Raw genomic sequence first — 22134 nt, 5'->3', positions numbered from 1 at the left:
TGGCGACTTTGACGGGCGAATGAAACCCTGAGCTAAAGATTCGGGATCGTAATCATTTATAGCCTTTTCCTCATCGAGAGTGAGGGGGTAAACTCTAGCTTTGGGTAGAGTGGCACCCTCCACTAGGTCGATGGCACAGTCACAAGAGCGATGAGGAGGTAATTTAGTAGCGTTCTCTTTGCTAAACACTTCTAAAAAATCTGAATACTCAGCGGGAATCACAGGGGAATCAGAAACTTCATGGCTCTCCACAGAAGTGGACTGAATGATAAGACTATCCAAAGCCAAACAGTTCTTATGACAGTGAGAAGACCAAACCGTGATATCCCCATCGCGCCAGGAGACAGTGGGATCGTGGGTTTTCAGCCATGGCATGCCCAGGATCACAGGATGCTCGGTGCTGGGAAGCACGAAAAGTGGCAGGTCCTTAAAATGAAGAGCGCTGGCTTGTAGGGTGATGGGTAGCGTCTGCAGAGTAACTGGCTTGGAGTGAACCGTCTTCCCGTCCACAGCATGAATGGATAAAGGACGCAGAAGTTCTCGGGTGGGTACGCCATGCTCCTTAACCAGGTCCAGACTGATGAAGTTCCCTTCCGACCCGGAATCTACAAGCGCTGAGACAGAGAGCATACCATCAGGCAACATGGAGTGCTCTTTCACAGGTCGGGTCAGGAGACCACACTCAGCCTTGAAATAGCCAGCCTCCCCGCAATAAAGGCACAAACGAAGCCGGATCCGGCGCTGACGCTCCTCTGGAGTTAGCTGGGTTTTCTGGATGTCCATGGGCTCTGGGGCAGACAGCACAGCTTTCTCTGGTGTGGGGGTGCGGGGCAGAGTCACAGGAGTGTGTTGAGTGCGGGAGCTGGTCTTGGGGCGGCGCGAGAGAAGTTGGTCCAATCAAATAGAGAGTGAGATGAGCTGATCCAAGGTAAGCGAATCATCTCTGCTAACTCCCCCTGTATGTCAGGGTTGAGTCTGCATCTGAACACGTTAAGCAGAGCTGAGTTATTCCATCCACTACCAGCTGCAAGAGTGCGGAACTCCAAAGCGTAGGAAGCCTCCGGCTTCTGACCTTGCTTAAGAGCCAGCAAAAGTTCTCCATTAGACTGTCCATAGCGAGAATGATCGAAAACTGAGCGAAAAATAGTCAAAAATTCAGTGTAACTAGCCCCAGAAACTTCATCCCAAATAGCTGTTGCCCACTCGAGTGCCTTACCAGAAAGTCGGGAGATAATAAAACTGATCTTGGCATTATCGGTTGTGGGCGGTGAATTACTGAAAAACACAGAGCATTGCAAAAGGAAACCGCTGCATTTTTCTGGATCCCCATCAAAAATCTCCGGTTTAGACACAGAAAAACCAGGCACAGAGGATTTAGTGTTGGGCATAATGGGGGCAGCTAACGGGCTAGGGCTAGGCTCAGTTAAGCCTCTGAGGTGAGCTAGCAGCTCAGAAAGTTGTTGCTGCTGTGTAGCTTGTTGGCGGGCTAGCTCAGAAACAGCTTGGGTCACACCAGCGAGCGTTTGCTGGTGCTGACCGAGTAGCCTCCCCTGGTTGGCTAAACCAGATCTAATAGCCTCAGTATCTGTTATCTGATCTTGAACGGCCGCATATTCTGTCATGATTAGCACAGAATGCAGACACGTGCAGATACTGATAAAAGTTTGTTTATTATAAAATAAACAGATGTAAAACGCAGTCGGTACAGAAAAATGGGTAATAACCAATAACAGGAGCAATGTAGACAAAACCATACCATAAACGAGAGACAGTCCAGAGTTCATACACGAGAGGTCCAATATCAGAGGTAATCCAAGAGGCAGTAGTGAAAACACAGTCCAGGTAATACACAGGTAATCCAATATCAGAGGCAAAGGCAATAATCGGCGTCGAGAAAAACAAAGGCAAGGTCATACACGAGATAAACTGAGACAAGAGATATAGAAACGCTTTGTAAAGAGGAGAACCTACAATACACGGCGTGGGTGTTTGTGTGGAGTGCTCTTTTATAGTGCCAGTAATTAGTATTTGGGACTTCCTGGAGGAAGCAGGTGAGGTGTCACGTGATCAGGTGAGTGCGTGATGTCAGCGGGTGGTGCATTCTGGGTAGTGTAGTTGTTGACCTGAGAACCTCCGTTAGAGCTGGGTGTGGAAGGGACAGAGGAGCTAACAGCACCAGACGTGACAATACGGGATAATTGTAATCAGATTCAGCATCATAACTGTAAAGTGCAGAACTTGCTCAGCCTGGCAGGACAGGATGAAGATCTTTTTTTATTTCTCACTTTTGGCAGGCACTTCACACCACAGCTGCCTAACTCTTACTCTCTCTCTCCCTCACCTTTCCTCTCTCTCTCTCTCTCTGCTTTAAGTGTAATGTGTATTCTCTCAGATATCTCAGAGCTGGCAGTGTCTTTGCTGAACTGGAGATCTCTCTTAGTTCTTTATCATTAAATTCTCTGAAGCTGAGCGAGAGCAGAGTGACTGGTAGAGTTTAAATCAGCGTCCGGCAGCACAGACGAGCTGAGAGCTCCAGGTTGATGGAGTGGACGGCGGTGGTGGATGGTTGGTTTTTTTAGTAATTAGAGGGGAAGGCATGACGGCGAGGGTAGATGGACATGAACCTGTAATTTCTAACCTCTCTGACCGGCAGGAGGAACGTGCTGTAGAGTACAGTTAGGAGTGAAAAGCACTGGGCAATATGACTGTATACTACAGTTATTATGAAAATTGCATGATCAAGAGCTTTTCTTTCATTTTTTTGGGGGCCATTGATACTAATCACTAAGATCTAAACAATGATGTGGATTGTTTTTCAAAACATCTAAACAATTTAATCAGCAATGCAAATCTGTATCCAGGATTTTCTGTAGTGATGGTCCATCCCTCACTTCTGGTCATGGTGAACATAAGGCTTGTGTTGTGTACAGTAGTAAAGTTGTAGTAAAGTGGTATTAGTGAATATAGTAACTCTGTATTGTAGTAGAGAAGTGGGCGGAGCTTCTTCTGGTCATGGTGAACATAAGGCTTGTGTTGTGTACAGTAGTAAAGCTGTAGTAAAGTGGTATTAGTGAATATAGTAACTCTGTATTGTAGTAGAGAAGTGGGCGGAGCTTGTGTTGTGTACAGTAGTAAAGTTGTAGTAAAGTGGTATTAGTGAATATAGTAACTCTGTATTGTAGTAGAGAAGTGGGCGGAGCTTCTTCTGGTCATGTGAACATAAGGCTTGTGTTGTGTAGAGTAGTAAAGTTGTAGTAAAGTGGTATTAGTGAATATAGTAACTGTATTGTAGTAGAGAAGTGGGCGGAGCTTCTTCTGGTCATGGTGAACATAAGGCTTGTGTTGTGTAGAGTAGTAAAGTTGTAGTAAAGTGGTATTAGTGAATATAGTAACTCTGTATTGTAGTAGAGAAGTGGGCGGAGCTTCTTCTGGTCATGTGAACATAAGGCTTGTGTTGTGTAGAGTAGTAAAGTTGTAGTAAAGTGGTATTAGTGAATATAGTAACTCTGTATTGTAGTAGAGAAGTGGGCGGAGCTTCTTCTGGTCATGGTGAACATAAGGCTTGTGTTGTGTACAGTAGTAAAGTTGTAGTAAAGTGGTATTAGTGAATATAGTAACTCTGTATTTTAGTAGAGAAGTGGGCGGAGCTTCTTCTGTTCATGGTGAACATAAGGCTTGTGTTGTGTACAGTAGTAAAGTTGTAGTAAAGTGGTATTAGTGAATATAGTAACTCTGTATTGTAGTAGAGAAGTGGGCGGAGCTTCTTCTGGTCATGGTGAACATAAGGCTTGTGTTGTGTACAGTAGTAAAGTTGTAGTAAAGTGGTATTAGTGAATATAGTAACTCTGTATTGTAGAGAAGTGGGCGGAGCTTCTTCTGGTCATGGTGAACATAAGGCTTGTGTTGTGTACAGTAGTAAAGTTGTAGTAAAGTGGTATTAGTGAATATAGTAACTGTATTGTAGTAGAGAAGTGGGCGGAGCTTCTTCTGTTCATGGTGAACATAAGGCTTGTGTTGTGTACAGTAGTAAAGTTGTAGTAAAGTGGTATTAGTGAATATAGTAACTCTGTATTGTAGTAGAGAAGTGGGCGGAGCTTCTTCTGGTCATGGTGAACATAAGGCTTGTGTTGTGTACAGTAGTAAAGTTGTAGTAAAGTGGTATTAGTGAATATAGTAACTCTGTATTGTAGTAGAGAAGTGGGCGGAGCTTCTTCTGTTCATGGTGAACATAAGGCTTGTGTTGTGTACAGTAGTAAAGTTGTAGTAAAGTGGTATTAGTGAATATAGTAACTCTGTATTGTAGTAGAGAAGTGGGCGGAGCTTCTTCTGGTCATGGTGAACATTAGGCTTGTGTTGTGTACAGTAGTAAAGTTGTAGTAAAGTGGTATTAGTGAATATAGTAACTGTATTGTAGTAGAGAAGTGGGCGGAGCTTCTTCTGGACATGGTGAACATAAGGCTTGTGTTGTGTACAGTAGTAAAGTTGTAGTAAAGTGGTATTAGTGAATATAGTAACTCTGTATTGTAGTAGAGAAGTGGGCGGAGCTTCTTCTGTTCATGGTGAACATAAGGCTTGTGTTGTGTACAGTAGTAAAGTTGTAGTAAAGTGGTATTAGTGAATATAGTAACTCTGTATTGTAGTAGAGAAGTGGGCGGAGCTTCTTCTGGTCATGGTGAACATAAGGCTTGTGTTGTGTACAGTAGTAAAGTTGTAGTAAAGTGGTATTAGTGAATATAGTAACTCTGTATTGTAGTAGAGAAGTGGGCGGAGCTTCTTCTGGTCATGGTGAACATAAGGCTTGTGTTGTGTACAGTAGTAAAGTTGTAGTAAAGTGGTATTAGTGAATATAGTAACTCTGTATTGTAGAGAAGTGGGCGGAGCTTCTGGACACTCTTGGGAAAGTTCACCACTGTTCCACGTTTTTGCCATTTGTGGATGACGGCTCTCACTGTGGTTTGCTGTAGTGCCAAAACTTTAGAAATGGCTTTTTAACCTTTTCCGGCTGATAGATCTGAATGACTTTCTTTCTCATTTGTTCCTGAATTTCTTCGGATCTCGGCATGATGTTGAGCTTTTGAGTATCTTCTGGTTTACTTCTCTTTATTGGCAGGTTCTATTTAAGTGATGTCTTGATTGAGAACAGGTGTGGCAATAATCAGGCCTGTGTGTGGCTGGAAAAATTAAACTCAGGTGTGATAAACCACAGTTACGTTGTGTTTTAACTGGTGAGGCAAACACAGGGCCACAGGTTTAGACTGTTTTTTTCTCCCTTGATGAATAAAACCTTCATAACCTTTAAATAAATTTTGTGTTTTTTTGTGTTATCTTTGACTAAAATTTAAATTTCTATGTTCTTCTATGGATTATGAAGGGGGAAAACACTTTTTAACACCACTTTATACAATAACAAATAATCCATGGGACATAGTGATCATAGCACATGTGTAAGCCGCAGAATAATTGTCATGAGTTTAACTGTAATAGTTTGGAAACATTTTCTATTACAATATGTTTTAACATTAAATTATTATTATTAAACAGACTGTGTCAAAATAAAAGTCACTAATATAAACAAATCAGTAACACTTAAAATTGCAGTTCATGTTTGTGTTTTAACTCACATCTGCTGATCTGACACAAAACTACATGTGCAGTGGGATATTTGACTGCAGAATCCAACTGTAGAACAGATTATAAGGATTAGAGCACTTTTGAGAGTATTTGGGGCTCAGGTGGAGTGATGAACATTTTATCCAGCATCCTGACTGGGGATGCACTGAATTTTCAGCACCTGAAATTATTTGGCTCAGATGTTTAGATGATTAGGTGGAAAGAAAATAATAAAATGAAGCAAAAAAAAAAAGATTTTAACACTCATGCTGTGAAGAAAACTACATGCAATCTAGTTAAAAAACACTGTCTAACCCTCTGTTCTAGACATCAAAGCTCAGGTTCAGAGTAAGAAATTAACGTTAATTTACCCTGTCTAACCACTGCAGTGTCAGTGAATAATCCAGCTCAGAATACCTGCTCAAATGTCCAGTGAACTTAAATCCAGTGCAGGTGTATTAAACAGCTTGTGAGCAGCTCATAAACCACTTAAATTATAACAGATCATCTGTGAGTGTGCGAGAGGGGCGGAGTCAGCCGCAGATCAGAGCTAATGAAACAATTCATAGTGGAGTTCATAGTCTACTCAATGTAAAGTTTTAAGATCCTTATATCAGTACTTTAATATGTAATAGTTACCCTTCCCTAGAGTGTAGAGACAGTTACTCCAACAAAAGCATTTCCTCACATATCCTTATGCATCTCACTGTACAGCACTGCCTCTCTGGCCTAATCACCCACTCATTCTAGTTCACACACGAACAGGAAAATGATCAGTTATTTTAAAGATGTAGTTTTGGAGACTGTATTTAATGGAGCTTTTTGTGGATTATAAATCTTTATGTGAGCTCAGTGAACTTTGCTTCATTAGAAGCAGTTAAGAGTTGTATCTGAGACAAGCTGAAGACTCTGGCACTGTCAGAGCTGCAGGTTCAGGAAGATAACACACACACACGAGATAAAACATCTGAGATATAATAAAACTCAACTCTCACCAGTTTAACAGCACTTTATACAACTTCAGTCCTGAAGAATGGAGAGAGAGAGAGAGAGAGAGAGAGAGAGAAAGAAAGAGAGAGATTTTGACATCCAAAACTCTTTCCCAAAAAGGAAAGGCATTTTCATACCTGTAGTTGGTTTCTATCGTCTGGATCAGTTGATGAGTTTGTTTATTTGGAGTGTTTTCTCCCTCTGTTTGGTTTGGTTTCACACAGGCATAAAACCTAAATGCACCAAAATGCGCACCAATAAACCACGTGAGCACATTGTCTCCTCTGATTGGTCAGAGCAGTCTGACGCGGGAGCAAGAAAGTAAATATAGCGAGAAGATTCTGTGTTTCAGTGTGTATATGTGTGCAGTGTGAATCTGCTTTAATACTAACGCTTATTACCACAGCTACGAACAAACACTGTCTCTGTTCCATGCACGTGTGGTCTGTGCTGCATTTACTACTCATAGCCATACAACTCTGTGAACTGTTGCAAACACGTAGTAAACACTGTTTTTAATAGGACGTGCAGTGCAGGCACAGCTGCTAGCAGTGAATGCAGCACTTGCAGCATTTAGTGTGAAAGCGCTTAGCATGGAGCAGCAGAGACAGCGATTGTTTATAGCTGTGGTAATTAGCATTATCTATCTAATATATTAGATTAAACCGGATTGAGACCGGGTCACGTTTTCACCATAAGCAAACCGCTCCAGAGTTTGTTTGTGACCGGACCGAGATCACCTCTACTAGCTGGTCACGATCCGGTTCATTTGATCCAAACCCGAGTGTGATTACTGTTTTTACACCTGCTCAATCAAACCGCACTAAAAGTACAAACCAACCCAAGTCAGTTTTAACCAGACCAAAAAAGTGTTTGTGTGAAAACACCCTAAAACATCACATTTATCTCCTTACTGTCCGAGATACGAAGCAGAGACACGTCCTCAGCAAATACTCCTCTGCCTAGTGAGAGGAGGGGGACTGCAGACTTCTGAACCACAGTAAAACTGATTTTTGAAGTTGAGGGAAGCAATAAGGGAGGTGTGAAATTTTGAGCCACCATAAGGGGGCTTGTATAATTCTAAACCTAATGAAGATAATGGCTTTTTTTCACTGAGTTAAGAACCTTAGAAAACTTGAATTTACAGATTCTTTATTAAATTAGAAGCTAAAGGCATGCTGCATGAACAGGATTCAAACCATCAATTTTCTACTTTTTTTATCGGGCCTTTAATTTGAGTATCTGTGATACTCGTGATGTGCCAATGATTGCTAAAACCTGTGATTCTATCATTCCTATTGGTTAAAATCAAGGCTGGCTTGGTCTGGATGGATCAGTGATCAGCTCTTGGAGATTAGGAATATCGCACAGTTCCGTCAGGTGCTTTCCCAGTTTAAGATAAAATCACCTGTGATTGTAGATTTAAAGATACAGTATTTAGCTAATATCTCAGGAGTATTAACAGTGATGTAAGAGAGGGCTGAAGAGGGTCTGTACACCCCTATCACATTAACATTTCTCCTACTATTACTCATTACTGTCAGAACTAAAAGGTTAAAGCGGTTTTTAACAGCGATAACACTGATAAGTGTAGTTAAACGTGATTTAACATTAACTGCTCCACCACCACTAATCTCTGTCACATCTGTACAGCCAGTAATTATTTAAAGCCACTTCAGAATCACTTATATGGAGCATAATAGAGAGCATGCGAGAGAGATAGAGTGTGTGTGAGAGAAAGAGAGAGAGAGGAATGCATGCTAGGGAGAAAGAGAATGTGTGTGTGTGTGTGTTTTTATGTCTGCAATAAGTGTATTGTTTTTCTGCTGTAATGATTTTTATACTTCAGATCAGTATGTATGTATAATTAAACACACGTGGCGTGGGTTTGAATAGTATATAAAGATGTTTTGTGCTTTAAATTGATGAGATATGAATTTGTTTGTTTGTGTGTTTGATTTGCAGGATATATGAGAGAGTGATAGACCCTCCTCAGATGGACTTGACTGCAGGCAGTGGGGTTTGGCTCGGGCAGCACAGTCACAGGCATGGCCTCTTTAAGGTAAAACCTCACAATAGCTGAATCTTTACACACTGAGAGACTAATGCTGACAACCCTGATGAGTCCAACATATAACTCACTTACATTTGGGGGTGGGGCTTTTATAATAGCTATACAATAGCTTTGTTGCTTTGCCTCTGTAACTTTTTCTACTTGTTTAATCTTAAACATGTTTTATCTCCAGTTTCTCAGACGGAACAGCAACAGCTGATAGAATCGCATGGGCAAGGCGATTTCTATGCATCTTGCGATTTGATTCGATTATGATTTAGAGGCTGCGATGTGACTATAAAATGATTATCATGCATCTTGATGCATCTTTTTCTTCAATACAGGATTTATTTTTCCTCACTGTGTCACTTAAAATCCTTTAATTTTCCCAAAAATCAGCAGTGCTCCTTAATCTGGTGGGCCTTATGTATGAATTCTACCAGTCAGGTATTAAGGAGCAGTAAAGCCACTCTGCAGAAGTACAGCGCTAGCAGTTAGCCGCTAATGCTAAGGTTTTTGCGCCCAGTCTTAGTGGAAATCTAAGCTTACTGTAAATAAATGGAAGCACTTTATCACCCAAATAAACAGTATTCAGGAGAGAATTCGGTGTAGATTAACATTTAGCGCTCATTTGAGTTTTTTCGTTTACTTAGCTTAGCTTTACTTAACTTAGATACGCCTCCATCATTACCCAGCGACGAGACCTGCTGAATTAGAAGAAAAAAATGGCAACACCCATGTTCCTTACTAGTGTGCATAATGCGCCTTATAATCCGGTAAAGTGGTAGAAGTGGCATCCATCTGGGATGGACCAGCACACAGTGTAAGTGTGCTTTGTTTTCAGACAGATCTGTATTCCAGATCTTTCTAGTAAGAAATGGATGCTGTGTGATCTGAGAAAAAACAAAATCATCCTCCAGACTTGTATCAGCAAGTAGAAGTCCAGAAGGCAGGTCCTGTTATGATATGGGGATAGATCCTAGAACACTTCATCACTTGGTGTCCTCAGTGCCAGCTGTGCACTCAACAAAGTGCTAAATGCTTCATAATCCCAGCACTTTTTGGAAGCCGGATTTTATGGTGTTGAATTTTTCAAACTTTTTAAATGTATCCCAGAATTAGGATACATAATCATATTAATTTTATAATATAATTTAAAAGTTCACAACATTTTGATGCTGTTCTCTCTCCAAAACATCCGTTTTTCCACTTTTCTTTAAGATCAAACTCTAAACTGACATAAAAGTGCATAATGCATGTGAAGTATAATGACTAAATTATTATATGTTGAGTTTTATAACAGTGAGTCTAGTACCGCTGAAAGAGCTGTTGAGAGCAGCATTCATACATTCATAAAGCCGACAATGAGCAGGTTATTGACTGCACGATCTGTATTAATCCCATTCAGAAGGTAAAAGGCCAATTGTAAGCTTCAACCTCGCGTCTGAAACGATGATGAAAAGAACAGAACAACTGCATTCAGAAACCAGAACTGCTCAATACTTTTGAGTCTCGTACATCCAGTTCAGACCTGAAAAGATGAATTTCTGCTAATTATCCTAAATGACAGTAATTCAGCTCGTTCCTTACCTTCTGCTCTTGAGTGTGACCAAAGTGTTCTGCACCTGCTCACGGGTTCTCTCTGTTTTATCCAGGCTTGAATTTACAGATTCTTTAATAAATGGGAAATTTGATCATATTTTGAGATGAGATGAGTGGAGATGTTAGAGGCGGGGGTGGAGTGAAATTGTTGTTCATGGAACGAAAATATGCAGACTTGTTTACAGTGGTTGTGAATGAAACAAAACATTGGAATGACTACAGTATAAAAAAAGCTAAAAACAAAAATGCCTTAATTTGTTTATTTATTTTCAAAACATTAAGTCCTTAATTACAATATGTTCAAAAAAACATAAAAATATCTAATTTAACACAAAAAAAACCTTAACATCTAGTGTTAGGTGTGAGTATGGTGTGATTGTAGACATTTTAAATGTATTATTACTATAACTGAGGCCTGCAGTTTTTTAAATGTTGTTCTGGGTTATTTTGTGACCTCCTGGATGAGTCGTCCATGCCCTTTTGGAATAATGTCAGTCAGTCGATCACTCCTGCAAAGGTTCACCAGTGTTCCATGTTTTCTCCATTAGTGTATAATAGCTCTCACTATGGGCCGCTGGTCCATCAGATCATTTGGGGTCTTTCAGGGTTTTAAAACATGTGAATCATGAGGTTTTTATCCTAAAAAAACAGGATTTTTGTTCAGACTCCACATGAAACTCAAAGACTGGTGTCGGGCCACTGGTGGGATTGGAGAGTAAATAAAATGGTTATATTTGTGATGCCTATTTCCATTTACCTCCACTGTAAAGAAATCTTAGTTCTGCTGGAATTCTGCTCTAAGTATGTTATACTGGAGTACTGTTGTATTTGGTTGTTTATACAGGAGGATTGGAGAGAAATGAAAAGAGTATTTTGTAGATGTCAGGTCACTGTCAGTCTCTTCTTATTTATTATGTGTCTTTCTCCCATTCTCTCAGTGTTTACCCTCTTCTTCTCTTACGCTTATCCTCCCTCTCTCTCTGTGTGAGTTTTGTTCGGCTTTTTGTCGTAAACATAAGAATACTTTTTTCTTTCCTTCTTTCATGTATTCTTCTCTCCTCAGTCACCTTTCAGCTTTATCTGGTTTATCAGTGGTCTAAAGAACGGCCGTGTGGATGTGGCTGTTAAGCTGAAATACATAATGCCCCTCATAACGCCGAGCTGTGTGGTAATAAAACAGCCCGGCTGGTGGTGGGAGTTTATGATGGGAATCATAAAAACAGACGATTACCACACAAATCAAAAGCACTTGGCGGCCAAATTATAAATCAGCAGTTACCTGATGTACCCCATTTGTAGGAACATGGCCTTTCAGTAAGGGTGAATGATTTCTGAAAATTGTTGCAATATTTGAAAAACAAAAGCAATATTTTCTGGGTATGAGGAAAAATGATGTATCAGTCAGTCAGGTTGTAATGAACAGTAAAGTCACTCTGCTGAAGTGCAGCATTATACAGTAGTTTCAGTTTAATTTTTCAGCACCGAGACTGTAGTATTAGCATTAGCAGTATTAGCATTAGCCGCTAACTGCAGTGCTAGCTCTTTCACTGTTTAGAGGAGAGTATATTGGACTGTAGCCTGTGTGATTACTGTGTTAAAACAAGCTACATGTGACAAACCGCTAGCTGGTAGAGCCCTGGGTTACCAGAACACTCAGGGTTCCTCAGTCTGGTGCTGTCAAGTGGTGTTTACAAGTGCTAACCGCTGCTAACTGCTGCTAGTGCTGCTGCTAACTGTGGCTAGCACTGCTGCTAACCGCAGTTAGAGCTGCTGCTAACCACAGCTAGCTTTGTTGCTAACCAAAACTAGCGCTGCTGCTAACTGCAGCTAGCACTGTTGCTAGTTGTGACTAGTGCTGCTGCTAACCACGCTGTACTTAAACAGTAAATGAACAGTTTCAGCGCACGTTAGACTTTAGTTAGCGGTCAGTCGGTCTGAAGGAGCGAAAGCAGAATGCTGAAGTGCAGAACAGACGGATCACGCCGGCCCCGCCCTCACTTCATTAACCTGTTACAGCGTCTCTTCCTCTGAGGGATGTAACGCACCTCTCCCTGTATGAAGTGGTGCCGCACGCCGCAGGGTTATAATCAGTGTGAAGAAGAGTCTAATGTGTTTCTCCTGGGCTGTAATTGAGTGGCGTATGCAGGAGAGAAGGATCTCCTAAACACAAGAGAAGATTCAGATCCACAGCTACACACACCTGACTGTGTGCTTCTGATACTGCCTGACTCACTGCTGCTGTGTCTCAAACACGAGATTACTGCACTTACTCCTGAGGAGGAATTCCACCAATTAAAACAAGTCTTATTTTAGTATCTGAGGTGAACACAATCAGAGTGAGAGTTTCAATCAATAAATCAATCAATCCATCTTTATTTTAACTCAGTTATACATTAAAGATAACTATTTCCATTATTTCTAATGCACCCGAGCATTTACAACATTTAAATTTAAATTAAAATCATATAGTAAATCAGGTTTGGCTTAAATAAGGAGTATCATAAACAAAATAAAAAAAACAATAAAAGATTTAATTAAGAAGAAATCAAATAATTCTGAATAAAAGGATAAGTGGAGTAAAATGCCAAACAATAAGATAAAGAGAATTAAAGAATAATAAAAGATAAACACAAATAAAAAAGAGGACTTAAAAGGAAGTAGCTAAAAATAACACTAACATTATAAAGAAAGTAAATGCTGAAAATAAAATAAAATGTAAAACAGAAGATAGAATAATAAAAGGATTAAATTAGTAAAATACAAAGGTAAAAAGCCAAAAATAAAACAGGAAATAAAATAAATAAAATGATTAAATACTCAACTCAACCAAAACAGTAACAGGCTGTCTGAAGGTGGTTAAAAACGTAACTTTTTCTCCTTTATAACTCCTCTATATCTGTATAAACAGAGTTTCAGGCTTCATACAGTGTAATAAAGTTACATGATTTTTGAGGTTGAAATGTCTGATTCTATTCAGCTTCTGTAGTTTTACAGTATTGATGATGTGATGTTGTGCTGTTCGTATTGGACACTCCCCAGCTGGCCACCAACGTCCATAGATGTTAATTTCAGTTTGAATGTTGGTCATGACGTCAGATGTCAAAAATTACTTCAGGATAACGTCTAATACTGTTATGTGCCTGCAGCGCCTGTACAATGTTATTCATTTATTTTAAATGATAATGTAAAATGGCTAATGTATTCTAATTAGTTGTTAGGTGCAGTGATAGCATAGTTACTGTGAAAAAGTAATCTGATTAAAGTAATTTAATTACTTTAAGGATTACTTGATTCTTAAAATAAAATCAGGGACTGTTAGCTTTAATATCTTGACGCCCAGAGACTTTGATAACCATCACCACCATCTTCATCATCACCACCATCAACACTATCAACTGGCAGACAAATCATCTCCTCCAGTCCACCAACCTTTACTGCTGACCAGGTCAGGAGACAGCTGAGGAGACTTCACCCCAGGAAGGCAGCTGGCCCGGACAGAGTGTGCCCCAGAATGCTCAAGGCATGTGCTGTTCAACTGGGTGAGCCCCTCCAACATGTTTTTAACCTGAGTCTGCGTATAGGGAGAGTTCCTGCCACGTGGAAGACAACCTGTCTCATTCCTGTTCCCAAGAAGGCACACCCGAAGGAGCTGAATGACTACAGGCCGGTTGCTTTGACATCTCACGTGATGAAGACCATGGAGCGACTGCTGCTGGACCAACTCAGACCTCAGGTCCACCATGCTGAGGACCCACTGCAGTTTGCGTACCGGGAAAAGGTGGGAGTGGAAGATGCCATCCTCTATCTCCTGCACAGAGCTCACTCTCATCTGGACAAGGGAGGAGGTGCTGTGAGGGTCATGTTCTTCGACTTCTCCAGTGCCTTCAACACCATCCAGCCCCTACTGCTGAGAGACAAGCTGATGAAGATGGAGGTGGATATGCACCTGGTCACCTGGATCACTGACTACCTTACTGGGAGACCACAACATGTCAGGATCAGGGACTGCTCCTCTGATACAGTGATCAGCAGCACAGGAGCACCACAGGGGACTGTTCTCTCTCCAGTCCTGTTCACACTGTACACATCAGACTTCAAATACCACTCGGAGTCATGCCACATGCAGAAGTTCTCTGACGACACTGCAATTGTGGGGTGTGTGCGTAATGATGATGAGAGGGAGTACAGAAACCTGGTTGAGGATTTTGTGGTGTGGTGCAAGATGAACCATCTGCAGCTGAACATCTCCAAAACCAAGGAGATGTGCATAGACTTCAGGAGGTCCAGGCCCTCTGCTCAGCGGCCAATCTCCATCGAGGGGGTCGACGTGGAGGTGGTCAAATCCTACAAATACCTTGGTGTGCACCTGGACGACAGGCTGGACTGGTCAGTGAACACTGACTCCTTCTACAGGAAGGCCCAGAGCAGACTGTACTTCCTCAGAAGGCTCAGGGCTTTCAACATCTGCCAGAAACTCCTCCTGGTGTTCTACCAGTCTGTGGTAGCCAGCGTCCTCTTTTACACTGTTGTGTGTTGGGGAGGCAGCATCAGCAAGAGGGATGCTGGACGACTGGACAGGCTGGTGAGGAAAGCTGGTTCTGTGCTGGGATTAGAGCTGGAGTCCTTAACACCACTGGCAGAGAGGAGAGCCCTCAGCAAGCTGCTGAACATCATGGACAATGTTCACCACCCTCTGCACAGCACCATCACCAGGCAGAGGAGCTCATTCAGCGGCAGACTGCTGTCCCAGTCCTGCTCCACAGACAGACTCCGAAAGTCTTTTGTTCCTCAGGCCATAAGACTGTTCAACTCCTCTCAGCACAGCAAACTAAAGACTCTGTGAAACTTTTTCATTCCGGCCACTCTGGCCACACCATGGACACACCCCCAGCTATGGACACACTCTCAGACTTGCTGATGCCTAGAACACTTTTTATAGTTCTACCATATTTTGCACTAGTAGTTCATTCACTAGTTAATTCATCTACTGTTTACGTATCTTTTGCACTGCTAAATTTAAATTATTATATAACTGTGTATTTGCACTTTCTGTTTGGCTGACATCAGTTATCCTCACATTATGCACATCAACTGGTGTTCACTGTCTATTGTGTTCAACTGCACTACCTCCATTCTCCATCTCCATTACACACACACAAGAAGACTGTACATTTACACTGTATATTCTATTTCTTATTTGATTGTATTTATATGTATCTTTATATTTTATATTTTATCTTTTTTAACTTTGTGTATTGTGTAACCTGCTGCTGGATGCCAAGAATTTCCCCCCGGGGATCAATAAAGTATCTATCTATCTATCTATCTATCTATCTATCTATCTATCTATCTATCTATCTATCTATCTATCTATCTATCTATCTATCTATCTATCTAAGTAATTTTAATCTGATTACTGGATTGGAAATAGTAACATTAGATTATTCGTTACTGTATAAATGGTCAGATTAGAGTAATGTGTTGCTAAGTAACGCTACTCAGCTACTGTTAGTGTAGTTATACATGCTGGATAAACATTACACTTACTGGATAAACTGTGTACTGGGGAGTAGGGGTGGGTATCGTCACTGATTTCCCAGTTCAATTTGATTCCGATTTACAAGGTCCTGATTCGATTCAAAATCGATTCATTTAGGGAAACTTCAGTTTCAATAAAAATTGTAGTTTGATAATGAAATGTTGTAATGATACAAGGAGCACTCAAACTTATATTATTAAAATATTAGTGTTTATATTATATAGACTTAACACAAGAGTTACATTCTTTTTATATATAGTTTAATGTAGCTTAGTTAATTGTGACACCGTGCTTCACATCTCTATACAGGTGTGGAATGGCCACCTTACTCAAGAGCCGGAATCATTTTTAACAGCGCTGTATAGATGTATATACTGACGTTTCAGTTACACAAAACAAAAACATGACATGCTTCATACATTTCTTATTTATTTGTGAATAAAAGTGTGACATTTACCCATAACCACTAGATAAGATGTGATAATACAGTAAGCATAGTGATGATAAAAACACAACAAGCTAAATGAATAATGTAAAGAGAGAAAACTTATACAGGAAAAATGAACTAATTCTAAAGATCGATTTGGGTTTATATTAATCAGGTCATTCAAATTAATATTGATTTAAATTTTAAAAATCTATTTTTTTAAACACATACTGGGGAGGAGGGATCAGGTCTACCTAATGTGTAGACAAGTCTGACTACATACAGTCATTGGTCTGGTAGCAACTTCTTATTAAATGTTAAATTATCTCTATTTTATTTTATGTTGTGTTAAATATCTTATAACCTGACTTGCCGGACCATTCAACAACAAGTTCCTTAAAAACACACCTCAGGTTGTCCTCGAAGGTTTACTCGAACTCTCCATTCCACCTTAAATGATGCAGCAGTTACACTCTGCTATTGAAATGTACACAGTGTATCAGATGGAATGGAGAATCAGAGTTTATTTAGAATATTGAAAGCTCTTTTTGTACTGTAATCATCATACAGTAATGAAGAATGAAGTGCTGTGGTGATCAGCTGATTCATAACATCCTACATGGATGTTAAAGGTGCAGAAATGAGACTTATATAATTATCTCTCTGTCTGTCTGTCTGTCTGTCTCTCTCTCTCTGCAGGGCATCATGCAAGATGTCAAATTTGTTTTCGCACCGAATGGTTACATCATGCAGTGTCCCAACCTCAATCGCAGTAAGTGAAATTCAATTTTATGTCAATTACAAACCTGTATTTTTCCACTATCTGTAATTTGGCGTACCCCGCGTTTATGGGACTGACTTTTAATGGGAATTCACTCGTCAGAGGCTGCAGAGCAGTAATTATCACCACACGCGGCTAAAGGTGCACAGCTCTGTCCTGGAATTCAAATGAGGCTGTGCTGAAAAAGGGTTTATTTTCTGAAATGGAAATCCGAGTGTTATTTGTTGGTGTTCGCTCTGCAGTCCTCTCCCTTAACCAATTCATTTCTCCTGGCCTGCTAAACACACACAGTAGTGTAAAATGCAGCAGAACAGCGAGCGGCGCTGTGAGCGCTGTAGAAGCTCAGCAGTCTGAATAGGACTCTCAGAATGTGTTATCCTATTGTAGCGCACCATTACCATTTCTTTAGAAAAGAGTCCAGTTCTCCAGTACCTGTTCTCAGGTGTACACCTGAGAGTACAGTAGACCCCGGGATTTTCCTGATCTTTTTAAAGATTAAAAATTAGAAACCATTAACAAGTTCATCAATCAGCTAAAGCTTCAAATCTACTGTTGTGAAGACATGGCGAAGCTTATTAATTAATCTAGTATTAGAAGTTGTGACTAAATGCAATACGATACTCAGATTTCTAGGAGGGGTGTGCGATACATGTTGTCTGCAATAATATCTTAGATTTTGTGTGAATGATGCACAAGCTGACATTATGGAGTCGCACAGCTGCAAATAGTGAACGCAGAGCAAACGCCCCGTGTAAACAGCATGAAGCAGACCTCCTCTAACTAGTCTTGGTCCGGTTTGATCCGCACCAGAGTGCGTTTACTGTTTTCACTCCTGCTCAATCGAACCACACTATGATTACAAACGAACCAGAGTCTGTTTAAACCAGACCAAATAGTGCTGGTGTGAAAACGCCCTTAAAGACAGGGACTAAGGCTGTTGGATGGCACAGCATGGATATTTCCATTAATAAATAACATAATCAGACTAGGGTTAATCCCTGTGCAGGAAACTGAATCATTCTGTAATTTTATTTATTTTGAACAGTTTTTTTAATACATGCATTTTGATTGCTCAGTATTTCCATTGTAAGTCAGTGTGTCCTGTGGAGAGTGAGTGTATGAAGAATTCAGCTGCTCCTGTGATCGAGGCTGTTTCAGGGCTGAACCCAGACACGGTAAAGTGACGCATTCTCAGAGGTGCGTCTGAGTGCCGAGGCCGGGATCAGAAATGTGCTGAAAGAGAAGAAAGAGCTCGGCCCATTTACTGCTGCTGTGCACAGGAGGAGTCAGGAGTGACATGACCCTCATCTCTAACAACCTCTCTCTCTCTCTCTCTCTCTCTCTCTCTCTACACTCTGTTTACTCCTTTGAGCTTGCCCGACCTGCAGTGATTTCCTCAGCCTGGTGCAGGGCATCATGGACCTGCAGGAGCTTCTGGCCAAAATGACCTTAAAGGTGAGAGATTTATGTTCTCTCTTGCTCTGTCATTTTATTTCAAATCAAATCAAATCAAATTTATTTGTATAGCGCTTTTTACAACAGGTGTTGGCACAAAGCAGCTTTACAGAAACATGATTACAGGACAAAGAATCAGGCAAAACATTAAACATAGTAAATACATAATACAGAACCCCCAGTGAAAAACTCCCTCAGAGCTGCAGGAGGAGGAAGAAACCTTGGGAGGACCAAGACTCACATTAAAGGGGGGACCATCCTACCACTGGTCAAACGGCTTTTAAATTAAAATTTAAAAAGTCTTTCATACATCCACATAGGTTTTATATATTCAGGTGTATAGCAGCTCCACTAATGGCTTATAGAGTAAGATGGATGATGAGCAGCTGATCTGTGGTGGTGGATGGAGAAGAGCTGACTTCAGAAACTTCCAGTCTGGCCAGACAGAGGACATGAGAGCCTGAGGGTCCAACATCCCTCGGTATCGGGTCAGACAGGTGGGCAGTCAGTAACTCGGAGGAAGGCAGAGAGATGGAATTAGTTTTGACTGGATTTATGTAAAACAGAGAATATTAAAACATTATCAGAGTGTGGCTAATGACTCCGGCAGAACTGAATAAAACAGCCTAACTAAAGGCAGAGAGCCAGAAGGTAACATAGACATGGAGGCTCCCTGAAACACTGGCATCCACCCACTCCACCCTCCACAAACCTGAGTGACCGTGTGCAGTGGGAGAACAGCAGCACCAGCATCTCAGTTTACCACAATTTCCTCTGTCCATGAACCCCTGAATCTGCAGCCTTATCTAAAGGGAAAAACATTAATTACCAAAAGCTAAACTAAACAAGTAAGTTTTCAGTCTAGACTTAAAGATTAGATAGATAGATAGATAGATAGATAGATAGATAGATAGATAGATAGATAGATAGATAGATAGATAGATAGATAGATAGATAGATAGATACTTTATAGATAGATTGAGACTGTGTCTGAGTCCCGAACATATTCGGGGAGATTATTCCAGAGTTGAGGCGCTTTATAAGAGAAAGCTCTTCCTCCTGCAGAGCTCCTCTGAATTTTAGGCACTACTAATAAACCAGCACCCTGAGATCTGAGTAATCGCGGTGGTTCATAACAGGAAATGAGGTCTTGTAAATACTCAGGAGCGAGTCCGTGTAGGGCTTTATACGTTAACAGGAGAATTTTATAGTCTATGCGGAATTTGACTGGAAGCCAGTGCAGTGCTGACAGGACTGGACTAATATGGTCAAATTTTCTCGTTTTAGTAAGGACCCTGGCTGCAGCATTTTGAACTAGCTGAAGTTTATTTAAGTTACTGCCGGAACATCCAGACAGTAGCGCATTACAATAATCTAGCCTTGAGGTAATAAAGGCATGTACTAATTTTTCTGCGTCATGCAGTGATAGGGCATTTCTTAGCTTGGCGATGTTACGGAGGTGTAGAAAAGCTGTTCTAGTAACATTAGATATGTGTTTATCGAATGCTAGATCTGAATCTATGATAACTCCAAGGTTTTTAGCTGCTGAACCAGGGGTGGCTGAGAAGTCAGCCAGATTTAGCATTAAGTCTGATAATTTATTTCTAGCAGCTTTGGGGCCTAATAGGAGAACTTCTGTTTTATCACAATTTAATAGGAGGAAGTTGTGCGACATCCATGATTTTACATCTTCTACACAATCCTCAATTTTCTTTAATCTCACTCTGTCATCAGGTTTGGCTGATATGAAGAGCTGCGTGTCATCCGCATAACAATGAAAATTCACATCATGTTTTCTAATAACTTTGCTCAGTGGGAGCATATATAATGTAAATAATAACGGTCCTAATATAGAGCCTTGTGGAATTCCATATCTTACCTTGGTATAACTGGAAGACATATCATTTATCCTCACAAACTGATAGCGATCGGTTAAGTACGATTTATTTTTTTGTACATTTCACTCTTTCACTGCTCCCTCTTTTTCTCTTCTCCTTGATCTTCCTCATCTTTCTGTGTTTGTTCTATTTTCAGTCTGAGAACAATGCACACAAATACCAAAACACGAAACTGACTAATATTATTTTCTTTCTACACACAATAAAAACTGTCCATCAAACTCAGATCATAATTAAAATCTCTCACAGTTTCTGCAGCAGTTTAATGGAGGTATCAGTCTGATGAAATTACAGCCGGGGTTCAGTACAGGCCTGGAACTTCAAAGGGTTAAAGCCATGAAGCTTCTGCTCTGTCATTAGATAACAAAGAGAGTGTGACAGAGAGGAGTGTGTGTGTGTGTGTGTGTGTGTGTGTGTACACGCTCTGACCCTCTCAGTGGGGATCTCCTCACCTATCCAGCATCGCTGTTAAAAATGCATCAACCCGTGAAAGAGGCTGAAATGAAGAACATTAGCCAGCCTGCGCTCTGCTGCAGCATCCAGGATAATAAGGCTGTGGTGAGAGGTGGGTGGGGGGGGGGGGGTAGTTTTGAGAAGGTCATTATATCTCTGTAATACAAACTACAATTACACTGCCAGATATTGCAATAGCGGCGCTCTCATAATAAAAGTCCATATAAAAATGATTTCCTCTTTTTTTAATGACTTGAATGATGTATGTAAACACTTAAATATAATAAGAGCCTATTGTGAATATGTGGTTTTTAATAATATTTGAGGGTAGACATTATAGATGAAGAAGAGAGGTTATATATGCTTTTTTCCTTTTTTTATTTCTAATTTTTCCCATTTTCTCCCCAATTTACACAGCCAATTACCCAACCCACTCATTAGGACTCCCCCTGTCAAGAATTCCCCCCCGGGGATCAATAAAGTATCTATCTATCTATCTAGTGATGCGCACATTCTTCCTCTGATACATGTGAACTCATAGCACTGTAACCCTGTATCAAAGGCTACGTTCACATTACATTGCTCAAATCAGATTTTTTGCTCAGAGTGGATTTAGTTATTTTTACGTAATCTGTATCTGTGTGTAATGTAAACAAATCTGTCCCTGAAACGCCGCCTCACATGCGCTCACTGATATGTGTATAAATGTCTCCTTCTTCACCAACAACAAAAAAGCTCCTATTAGAGAGAGTTTTCTAAAAAAACGTTAAAATATCCAATAAATTAAGTTTCACTTCATGATTATGTCCAACTTGTTACAATCATATATCTTTATGTTTGAAGCCTGAAATGTGGCAAAAGGTTAAAAAAGGGAGCAGACTACTTTTGTAAGGCCCTGTATCTGCCTGTGACGTAACTGAGTGTATAACTGAACGTCAGTAATACCTGTAGAAAGGACCGTTAATAATGAAGGAGACGAGGCCCCGTTTCTCCATGCTGGCTTTGTTCCACGTACAGTATGTTTACTTTATTTTTAGAGGAGGTTGAGACACAGTTGTCGTTCTGTGATTGCACTGACCTATGCAATCTGCTCAATGTCACGAGCACACACGAGGACGTGCGAAAAACATACCATTTCTGTTCTATTAAAGCAGGTTCTAGCAGGAAAACTCTAGAAACAAAGTGCAGCAAGAAAGATTTAATCCCAATAAACACGTATGACAATTAGTAATAGTGAATATAGTGTATATAGAGTCTTTGGCGAAAGCCCCGTCGAAGCCCAGGTCCGCAGCGTCTGGAACCTCGCAGATCCTGCCGTACTTGTAC

The 22134-nt window shown here is 40.6% G+C and overlaps 1 protein-coding gene across 1 annotated transcript in view; it reads left to right on the top strand.

Moving 5' to 3' along the window:
* LOC111196878 (protein kinase C-binding protein NELL1-like) overlaps positions 1–22134 on the top strand; it is a 617736-nt gene that overhangs the window by 183476 nt on the left and 412126 nt on the right. Inside the window, exons 5-7 of the mRNA XM_049473230.1 lie at positions 8566–8662; positions 16921–16993; positions 18375–18457. Coding sequence (XP_049329187.1) covers positions 8566–8662; positions 16921–16993; positions 18375–18457 — 253 coding nt within the window. The remainder of the gene's footprint in view (positions 1–8565; positions 8663–16920; positions 16994–18374; positions 18458–22134) is intronic.

The sequence above is a fragment of the Astyanax mexicanus genome, unplaced genomic scaffold, assembly GCF_023375975.1.
Source record: "Astyanax mexicanus isolate ESR-SI-001 unplaced genomic scaffold, AstMex3_surface scaffold_35, whole genome shotgun sequence".
Classification (NCBI taxonomy): Eukaryota; Metazoa; Chordata; class Actinopteri; order Characiformes; family Acestrorhamphidae; genus Astyanax; species Astyanax mexicanus.
This window is presented reverse-complemented; position numbering and strand designations above follow the sequence as displayed.